This window comes from Dryobates pubescens, chromosome 1 (assembly GCF_014839835.1).
Source record: "Dryobates pubescens isolate bDryPub1 chromosome 1, bDryPub1.pri, whole genome shotgun sequence".
Taxonomy (NCBI): domain Eukaryota; kingdom Metazoa; phylum Chordata; class Aves; order Piciformes; family Picidae; genus Dryobates; species Dryobates pubescens.
In genome coordinates, this window is record NC_071612.1 from 31535023 (window position 1) to 31546194 (window position 11172).

Sequence of the window (11172 nt, forward strand, 5' to 3'; positions counted from 1 at the left end):
TATTCCATAGTATGAACTTTCCGCTCTAGTCACTGTCACCTCATTACAGAAAGCAGCTAGCTATGTTTATTTGGTGACAGCTGTTATAGGACAGCTTAGAATATCTGGTGGCTAGAATACCAAATTAGCATGTTGAGCATTTTGGATTGTCTGCATTTGAGGGGAAATTTCTCTAAGTCTTTATAATAATCACCTTTCAGGAACTTTCCTTGGTAATTTCTATGCCTGCTAGTGTGGCCAGCAGTAGGGAAATCATAGAATCATAGAATTTGTCAGGGTTGGAAGGGACCTTAAGGATCATCTAGTCCCAACCCCCCTGCCATGGACAGGGACACCTCACACTACAACATGTTGCCCAGAGCCACATTCAGCCTGGCCTTAAAATCCTCCAGGGATGAGACTGCCACCACCTCCCTGGGCAACCTGTGCCAGTGTCTCACCACCCTCATGGGGAACAACTTCTTCCTAACACCCAATCTCAATCTCCCCATTTCTAGTTTTGCTCCATCCCCCCCAGTCCTGTGACTCCCTGACACCCTCAAAAGTCCCTCCCCAGCTTTCTTGGAGCCCCCTTCAGATACTGGAAGGCCACAATTAGGTCTCCTTGGAGCCTTCTCTTCTCCAGACTGAACAGCCCCAACTCCCTCAGTCTGTCCTCATAGAGGAGGAGCTCCAGCCATCTGCTCAATCTCATGGAACTTCTCTCATGTCCCACCACCTCTAGATCCTTCCTGTAGGTGATCCTACAGGATCCTGTGATCCTACTCTGCACTGGTAAGGCTACAGCTCAAGTACTGTGTTCAGTTTTGGTCCCCTCACTACAAGAAGGGCAATAAAGATGGCTAAGGGTCTGCAGAACAAGTCTTGAGGGGTGGCTGGGGAACTGGAGCTGTTTAGTCTGGAGAAGAGGAGGCTGAGGGGAGACCTTGTTGCTCTTTACAACTCTCTGAAAGGAGGCTGGAGTGAAGTGAGGGTTGTTCTCCCTGGTATCAAGTGATAGAACAAGAGGAAGTGGAGTCAAGTTGCACCAGGGGAGGTTTACTTGAGGTAATAGGGAAAATTTCATTACAGAAAGAGTGGTCAGGCATTGGAACAGGCTGCCCAGGGAGTCATCGTCCCTGGAGGGGTTAAAAACATGGCTCTTCACAACGTGGTTTGGTGGCCATGGTGATGTTATGTCAGTGGTTGGACTTGGTGATCTTAGAGGTCTTTTCCAACTGAAACAATTCTATGATTCAACAATTTGAGCAACCAGGTCTAGGAGAAGTTGACCCTGCCATGTCAGGGGTGTTGGAACTAGATGATCTTCAAGCTCCCTTCCAACTCAACCCATTCTATGATGCTGTGATATAGCTTCAGCATTTTTGTGGCACCAATATGGGCCTCAAAACTGACCTCAGAGATGTTCTGACATGTTGAAAATGAGCTTAGAGTCATGCAACTCAGTTATCATCTGACTGTTTCATTGTTTGTGTTGGTAACTAAATTTACTTGGCATAGATTTTGTAGTCAGGTATCTGCTTGTTTGGAGAACAGAGGATTCCTGCTTCCACTGATTCTCTCTTTGAGTGAGCAGAGATGTCCAGACCTCTGATCAGATTCTTCATCTTTCTGTCATGAAGAATTTCACTGCAAATTCTGGCCATATGAAAATCAACCACAATCAGCTTTAATTGGTCTCTTTGTATTTGGAAATTTGAGCATCAAGTGTTGTTTGGTTGGTTTTGTTTGTTGTTTTCTTTCTGGGCAGTAGTCAAAATTAGTAGTACTTGGGGTAAAGTTTTATGTGAAGGAGTTTGAAAATCTCTACGTACTATTTCTTGGACTAGTGTTGCACTAAGGAGTTTGAAAATCTCTAGGTGCTATTTATTGGTCTGGTGTTGTACCACATTTTTCTGTTTTGGAGTTTTCAGATGAGAAGTCAAGATAAATGCATGTAGCAGGAGAGTCTTCTGTTGTGCCCAGTCATCTGTGAATCAAGTTGGTAGTGAAATGTGCTGTTGTTACTGTCCCCAAGGACAGTACTTAAATTAGCACCATTTTGGGAGCCATGTAAGATCCTGTTGTTTAATATGGTGCTAGTCAGTCACTGATTTACAGCAGGAGGTGAGGGGGCTTCATGAGCTGCAAGAAAGGGGCCTGTGGCTGCACAGCCTCTCAGTTCAGGTCAGGACTGCTTCCGGAGTTGTAAGCTGGCTTCACTTAGCACTGCAAAGACATGAGTAGAACACTGGAACAGGTTGCCCAGGGAGGTAGTGGAGGCCCCATTCTTGGAGATATACAAGGTCAGGCATGATAGGGCTCTGGGCAGCCTGATCTAGTGGAGGATGTCTCTGCTGACTGCAGGGAGGGTGGGCTAGGTGACCTTTGGAGGTCCCTTCCAACCCAACCCATTCTCTGATGGTGATCCAGGTAACACACTATTTGTATTCACTCCTGCCTTGTTTCTGCATGAAAAGTTCATCCTTGATCTTCCTCTTATTTTTTTGCTTCATGTCTAAGGGCAAAACTTTATTTGACTGGGAGCAATAAACAGTGGTGAAAACGCATTCTGAATTGGCCTCCTTTTTTGGTAGTAGCTTGTTGTTGTTTTGTGTTTTGGGTTTTTTTCTTTTTCAAAAGCTCATGTCAAAGATTAATATCTTGAAAGAATCAGTTGATTTACAGGAATGCTTCATTACACATTACAGCTCCATAGTAGATTAAAGAGATTTATCTGCCCAAATTCTGTGGATTGACATTAAAGACTTCCCTTTCTTGATTTTTCTTTTACAGGCTGTGTTACAAAGCATATTTTATCATTTGCTATGCTATAAAGTGTCCTTGAATTGAAATTTTAGCTTTGCTTAAATATTGAACTGGATTTTTTTGTTTTGTTTTGTTTTGTTTTGAAGAAGAGGAGGGAGAAAACAAAAAATCAATTTAAAAGCTGGCTAGTATTAAATCTTCCTAATAAGTAAGTCTCTCTCTTCCACTTAATTTGTGCTTTTGTTGTAGCTAACAAATAATTTGCTGTATGGGTTTTTCTGTACACCCATTGATAGAATATATAAGCTTGTCATCCTAGTGTGCTGGAAATGCTACACTCAAATCAAGTGCTCCTTTCTGGTTTTGTATATCCTCACCTGCTCCTCACTGTAAATCACTGAGATGTCAAGAGCAGTGATTAATTAAGCTGCACGTGCAAGTGCTTTTTTTCACCTGTCAAGCAGGAAGAAAACTTACTATAGTGAATTGTGTGATGCTGGGTAATTCATTGCCCCTTTTTTTTTTAATTATTATTAATATTATTCCCAGCTCTGAGGGTTTGCAGAAATATTTTTGCAATCTCATTTTAATTACCATCTCTATTTGGATAATACGGTGTGGTTTGGGAGCTGTGGCTACCACCACAGGAAGGATTTGTCCTTCAGGCCCTGGGAAGATAAATAATCGAGGTCTGCAGGCTGCAAGTTTTTTATCTCATGGTAGTCAGATTACTTTAGACTGGGTTCTCATTTAAATAACCCAATTAATAGCACCTAACTACCTATCAGTTTCTTATTTATGTGTATGTATTGTAATATAGTTGTAATTTTAATGGAATTTGGAAAGCCTGGATGTTTTTCACACTCTTTGGGGCAAACAATGAAATTTAAATTGTATAGTGATCTTAATCTATTATTAAAAGCTCCTGGAAAGGAAGATTACAAGGTAGATTCAGGTTTTGAATCGGTTTTGCCATTGGTTTAGCAGCGGGTGGGCAGGCAGATGCCTGCTCAGAGTAGAACCTATTGCCATTTTTCACCATTGATAGAGTAGCCTTTCAGAGTCAATGAGCTCTGTCAATGTGAGCTTGTCAAGGCTACAACTTCATAGACCTGAGAGGCGGTTTGAGAGGTCAGCCCTTTTCAGGTTTGCTGTGATGCAAATGAACTTTAATGCTTAAACAACTATTGGAATTTTTATGTCTGCTCCTTGTTCTTTTTTCTTCACAAAGTCATTGACGAGACATTCAGTGCTTTTTAAATTGGAAGTTGCATTGTGCTAAAGACCTAGTACAGATTTACGGAGGGCTGAAAGCAGTTAGATCATGTTCTTTTCATGGTGCGATTAGAATCAAATCGATTTCCCTACAGCCTTCAGCATTCAGATGGCAATTTTAACAAAGCTCGGGGGCTAGACAAGGGACAAAACGACTGAACTGAATGTTAATTACACTCTGCAGCCTTATTTTCTTTTGATTTGGAGCTGACTGGCAACTAAATTAACAAAAGTGTGACCATAACTGCTGCCCTATTTTCATTTAAAAGGAGAGCAGACTCTAAAAGGCTATCTTTACAAAGAAACAAGTGAGGTCTACTGATTATTGTTAAAGGGCACTGTCTTAAAAAACATAATAATAACAATAACCCCCAAAATACTCCGTTCCCAGTTGATGTGATAAATTAGTCACTGGCACATCCACCTTCTGATAATTCCTTGACTTGGGCTTTTTAAAAAGAAGCTGGGATAAAAATTCAGTGCCGTGATGGCTCAGAGATAGCAGTGAGCTAATTTTGAATCATGTGACCGCAGCACAGCACATGCTTGGGTGTCTTTCCCCACAACCCCTTGGGCATTAAACTAGAGAGAAACTCGTGTTTGGAAATCCAGGTGTTAAAATTTTGGTGGGAGATTTGTTGCCCTGCCGTTTCTTTTACTCAGACGTTGTTGTTTCTCCTGCCTGGGTTGAGCTTGACTTGTTAAGGTTCATTTACAGCGCTTGTACTTTGCAGTAATAACAGCAAGATGCTTTCTCATCCCTTCCCCTCACCCCTCTCTGCCTTGTAAGGAAGCTGCAGCTGCGCTAAGTTGTATTTGATCCTTGTCATTGCGCCATCCTTTTGCACCTGCAGCTCTGTCGGGCTCATCTTAACACCTGGCACCATGAATTATCCTCTCTTTATTCATAGTCAGGAGCAAATCCCATTTAGAGCTGAAGCAGTATATATTCTGGCAGTCAAATGACCATAAATGTCAGAATGTATTTCTCCAATGTAAATATAACTGAATAATTCTCTCCCAAACGCTGTGATACTTTGCAGCACAGAGCGGCCTTTAATGGCAGCGTGCATAATCTTGAGAGCTGTGCAGAACAGCTTTCAGGATTCTCTCTCTGAAGTTTCAAGGATGGACTGCATGCACAGTTAAACTTTGCTTTAGAATCCTAAATGCTGGCTTTGCTCAGCGTACAAACCACAGATCTAGGCACCTTCGTTGGAGCAGTTTGCTGTAACTTCAGTGACGTTCATTTGAGCAGTTCACTGTTACTTTAGTAGTGTTCATTTGTGCACTTTACTGTAACTTCCTCCACTGGGTTTTCAGTCTAAAATCTGGGGAGAAATGCCACAAAAATCAGTCTTTTGTCTAAAGCAGGGCGTATTTGTACTCGACCTACAGCGCTGCAAAACGGCCTCGACGTTTCTCAGTTTAGATGCTGGCCTTTGGAGAGGCGCATTTAGATCCCAGATACTGGGGGAGCAGTGTTCTTGCTTTCCTACTTAGCTGGCTCCAAAATTTCTGTGGTTTTGAAGCTGTAACTGCTGTTAAGAATCAGAAATTAAGCTTTTTTTTTTGGTGTTCTGAAGTGGTTGAAGGCAACTCTTTGGGTGCCATAAAAAGTCGCTTCTGTCCTAGTTACTATTTAATACCGGCGAAGTTTTGCCAGCGCTTCAGACCACCCTGTACTCAGTCACTGTCCTGTACCTCTCCTTTTCAACACAAAAGCAGCTGCAAAACAAAGTTTTTCTAAAGGCAGTCAAGAGTAAAATTCTTTCTCATTTGTCTTCCAGACACGAAGATCGATTGAGAAGTTATTAGAATGGGAAAACAATAGGTTATACCACAAGGTGAGTGCCGCGGGGAGCAGCTTCGTACTGTTGGAGTTTGAATTGCACAGTATGGAAACAGATGCTTTTGTTGAACGAAAAATATGAAAGGTGGACAAATGGCTCAGTCTGGGTGCTGCAATAAAATACAGCTCATTTTTCTTCCTTTGCTTCCCTTCTCGTCTAGCTGTGCTTGCATTGGAGACTAAGCAAAAGGAAATGTGAAACGAATAACATGATGGAATATGTAAGTTAAAGGGCTGTTTTGTGAGTTTCTCTATTAAATGATCATTTATTTTGCTTCTGATCTTATTCTTTTCCATGATTATTAATCAGTAAAGGTGTCAGGAGCTTAATCAGCCTGAGTGCAAGGATTTTCTACGGTTCACAGATGCATGGTTTGATGCGCAGGGCTGATTTATAAAGTTATGAATGAGTTGAAAACAAGGCTTCACTGTGCTCTGAAAAATAATAAATTAATTGCCAAGATAAAATAGCTCCAACATGTGCTGATGGAGTGTGAAATTTTGGATGCTGTATAAAGAATAAGCACAACTTTGGTTACGCAGCAAGTCAGATATGGCTGGTTTATATAATGCTAATCGAGTCCCAAAGTATGGAAGGAGACCTTTCAGCTAAGCTGTTGGAGCTTAAGAAACCTTTAGCCTTTTTAGATTTTAACTGCCCCTTACCTCAACTGTCTTGAAAGTATCTTTATCTCCAATTGCTGCCAGCAAAAGATTATTTTTTTTCAAGTCAGTTTCTGGAGTCTTAAACTTCAGTCTTTGGCTAAGCCCTTCTTCAAAACAGAGTGAGAAGTTACATGCAGTTTAAAATGAAGAATGCCCAGCGTGGGATTTGTTTGCTTAGTTTGCAACCTCCTTGCTCTTTTTATTTCCACATAGCTTAGAGGTGCATAGAATGGGCTGAAATGAAGCTGCTAAAACTGAAGTAAACATTAGAATTTGGATAATTTCTCTTCATGCTCTGGGAAGTAGGCAGCAGTTAAAATAAAGATTAGCCTTTGAGAAATATCTACTGCATGAGTTTCAACTTATCTGTCATCTTTTACTACGTGGCACTTTGTCTGTTCTTTGAAACAACAAAGCTATGATGCATGTAACAATCTCAAAAGTGATTAAATAGTTGGAAATTACCTTAAAGGAACATCTTTTAGTCTTCCCCTTTTTCTGTTCCTGCTGTCTGTTCTTTGGAACAACAAAGCTAGCAGGCACATAACAATTTCAAAGTGATTAAATAGTTGGAAGTGATATTAAAGGAATCTCTTTCAGTCTTCCCCTTTTTTTTTTTCCTATTTTTTCCATTAGATCTTATTTTTGAATCTTGAAAATGCCCTTTTTTCTTACAGCTCACTGAATGAGCAGACTTTTTCCTAAGGTGTATTCTACAAAATAATTTTGGTTTTAGATGGGCAAAATGCGACTGAGAAATGGAGCAAGGCAAATTTCAGCCAGGAGATTTGAGCTTTCCCTAAAAATGAAGGGAGTTTTGTTTCACTGAAAATTCTGCTTTTCCACAGAAAACATTGTCCCACCCAGTGGTTTGCAGATTCAATTGGAGAAAAATAAGCCAACAAACCCATTCAGTGCTAGTTTTATACAGCATCAGATGAACATTCCTTCTATTACATACAATTTCACGTCAGTTAACCTATTTACATTAGCAATAGGTAAGCAGGGGCTTAGAATTTTATAGGATAAAGACCAAAGATTTTTATTTTCAGGTTGTGAAACACCTGATGCATTATCTCTGCATACATTTAATGAGAACATCTTTCAGTGAACTGATTAGCTGTTCTCTTAAAAACTGTCTTTAATGTTATGTTCATTATTGAATTTTAAATAATAAATGCTTACTCCCCACCCCCAACCCAGGTAATTTAAATTAGTGTCTTGTACCCCAAACTTGGTGCTTTGCTAACCTGGGGTTCTAAATCCACTCTTCGTAGATGCTAAATTAAATAGATAAATTAAAGACAAGATAGTCTTAGACCTTTGGCATAAACACAGTGTGCCAGCTTTACTTCTTGCTCTCTTTGAAATCTGGCCTGCATATAGAATCATAAAGTGGTCTGGGTTGGAAGGTACCTCCAAAGCTCATCTAGTCCAACCCCCTCTGCAGTCAGCAGGGGCATCCTCAACTAGATCAGGTTGCCCAGAGCCCTTTCCAGCCTCACGTTGAATATCTCCAGGGATGGAGCCCTAACCACTATCCTGTTCCAGTGTTTCACCACCCTCCTGGTGCAGAACCTGTTCCTAACACCCAATCTAATATCAGAATCCCTGGTACCTCAAGTATGCAGTTAGTGACCACTGGCAGTGACTTTGAGCAGCTTGCATCACTTCTGAAAATTAAGTTACTTCTGAATACCTCAAAAAAGAAACTTAGACACCTGTGTTTGATACTCATTATGTCCAAAAGTATTTGCCATAGGAATAAAATGGGAGGCTAGCCACTTTTCTGATGCTCAGTGTGCTGTCAGAAGTAGAAATGCTTAAGTAGCCAAGTGATGTTCTCCTTTACAATCAAAATGTCTAGCTTCTTGGGAGGACAAACTCCCCTTACAAGTAAAATCCTTAGTTATACTGCCAGATGCATTTGTGTGTTGTAAATACAATCATTCTGCTGTGTTCTGACTGCCTCTCTGAAGGAAGAAGATGCATGGTGAACATTCTCTTCAACTTGTTAATTGAAAGCAGGATGAACACTTGGATTGTGTTCTGGAGTGTGCCTTTAGCATGTCTAGATGTGAGTTAGGCCACAAGAATAATCATGCAAAAGGATTAGTTAGGTTGCTGGTTAACTGCTGTCACGTTTGTTAGCTGTGGGAACTTTGCAAAGGGTGATCCTCATTTCTGAGCAGCTTTTGAGCTACAAAAGTTATTTAGATTCTTATTTGAAGTGAAAGTAATTTGGAAGTAAAGGGTGACAGATAGTTCTGTGCAGGTTTTGAGCTATGAAAATGTTTTAGATGCCTATATTCATTGAAACCAAGTTTGAAAATAGGGGTTGCAGGCAATTCTGTGCAAGAGTTGAGCTCTAAAAATTCTTTAGATTCTTATTTTAAGTGAAAATTATTTCGAAATGAAGGGTGATAGACAATTCTATGCCAGTTTTGAGCTACAGAAATGATTTAGATTTTTAGTAAGTGAGAACAACTTGGAATTGAAGGGTGACAGACATTCCTGTGCAGCTTTTGAGCTCCAAAATGACTTAGAGTCCCATATTTAGTGAAAACAAGTTGGAAATGAAGGGTGACAGAAATGTCTGTGCCAGTTTTGAGCTCTGAAAATGATTCAGATTCCTACTTTAATTGAAATCAAATTTTAAATTAGGGGTTGCAGACAATTCTGTGCAAGTTTTGAGCTCTAAAAATTCTTTAGGTTCTTGTTTGAAGTGAAAATAATTCTGAAATGAAGGGTGACAGAAATTTCTGTGCAGGTTTTGAGCTACAAAAAATGGCTTAGATTCCCATCTTCAGAGAAAACAGTTTGCAAATGAAGGGTGACAAATTTCTGTGCCGGTTTGGAGCTATGAAAATGATGTAGATTCCTGTATTAAGTGAAAATAGTTTGGAAATAGATGGTGATAGACATTTCTATGCCAGGTTTGAACCAGAAAGATGATTTGGTTTCCTGTGTTAAGTGAAAATAATTGTGGGGTAAAGGGTGGCAGACACTTCTGTGCAAGTTTTGAGCTACAAAAAATACGTAGATTCTTATTTTAAGTGAAAGTAATTTGGAAATGAAGGGTGACAGAAATTTGTGTGCAAGGTTTGAGCTCTAAAATTTAGTAGATTCTTACTTTAATTGAAGATAGTTTGGAAATAAATGGTGATAGACATTTCTGTGCAAGGTTTGAACCAGAAAGGTCATTTAGTTTCCTATATTAAGTGAAAATAGTTGTGGAATAAAGGTGACAGACATTTCTGTGCAGGTTTTGAGCTGTGGAAATGATTTAGATTCCTATATTAAGTGAAAATAGGAAATAGATGGTGATAGACATTTCTATGCAAGTTTTGAACTACAAAGATGACTTCGTTTCCTATATTAAGTGATAATAGTTGTGGAATAAAGGGTGACAGACACTCCTCTGCAGGTTTTGAGCTACAAAAATGATGTAGATTCTTATTTTAAGTGAAAATAATTTGGCAGTGAAGGGTGGCAGAAATTTCTGTGCCAGTTTTGAGCTATAAAAATGATTTAGATTCCTATATTAAGTGAAAAAAGTTTGGAAATGAATGGTGATCGACATTTCTATGCAAGTTTTGAACTACAAAGATGACTTAGTTTCCTGTATTAAGTGAAAATAATTGTGGAATAAAGGGTGACACACATTTCTGTGCAGGTCTTGAGCTACAAAAATGACTTAGATTCCCATATTTAGTGGAAACAACTTGGAAATGAAGGGGTGACAGAAATTTCTGTGCAAGTTTTGAGCTGTGAAGATGGTTTAGATTCCTCTGTTAAGGGAGTTCAAGTTGGAACTAAAGGGAATTGCATGTGAAATTAAAACTTGACTCTGCACACAGCACCTCCTAGTTTCAAATTGTATTTTTTTAAATGAGTGCATTTGCCTTGACTTTTTTTTTCTATCTATTGTGCTAGAGAACAGGGTTGCTGCTATCATCCATGTAACAGCTATACCTTTGTTGTGTTTTTTTGTTTCCCTTTTGTACAGGTCATCCTTATAGAATTTCTACCAAAGACACCAATTTTTCGACCAGATTAGCATTTGATTTATTTATAGAGACTGACTTTCAAGTATGTTGTCTTTCCAATGGTGCCTTGCTTGGTGCTCTCCTGGTGGTAACATAAGCATTGGTTCTACAGAATCTTGTGGTGTTTTCATGCTTTTGTTTGTTTGTGTGTGTGTGGAGCGGGGTGGGGTGGAGTGGGGTGGGTTTGAATTCGTTGTTTGTTCATTATTTTATTCTTTTGGTTTCAAATAGCATGTTCTAAGTGCATTTGGTCAAACCCTACAAAGCAATTTCACACAGATGTTAACTTCTGCTTAAGTTATTGTTACTTTTTACTCCTTCTGTTAATGTATCTTGATTATTGGGGTTTTTTTTGCCCCCCGAGTATTTTCTGACGTGTGTACATATCTCTGACTATAAATACACAGCTGAAAATGGTCTACAAGCGAGCAGGTATTGTTTTTTTTTACCCCACCCCTCCAAAATAACACAACTGACTGTACCTTGTCTTACTTCCTCACCCATTTCCATGCTGAAAGACCTTCTGAGATCTTCCTAAACTTCACGTCAGGGGCTAGGCGATTATAAATACCTGTATTTCTT

General features: G+C 39.6%; 1 protein-coding gene across 1 annotated transcript in view; it reads left to right on the top strand.

Annotated features, from left to right (window-relative positions):
• Positions 1 to 10738, top strand: part of CHIC2 (cysteine rich hydrophobic domain 2) — a 30048-nt gene extending 19310 nt beyond the window's left edge. Inside the window, exons 4-6 of the mRNA XM_054164019.1 lie at positions 5814 to 5870; positions 6037 to 6096; positions 10551 to 10738. Coding sequence (XP_054019994.1) covers positions 5814 to 5870; positions 6037 to 6096; positions 10551 to 10601 — 168 coding nt within the window. The 3' untranslated portion in view covers positions 10602 to 10738. The remainder of the gene's footprint in view (positions 1 to 5813; positions 5871 to 6036; positions 6097 to 10550) is intronic.
• The last annotated feature ends 434 nt before the right edge of the window (positions 10739 to 11172 follow it).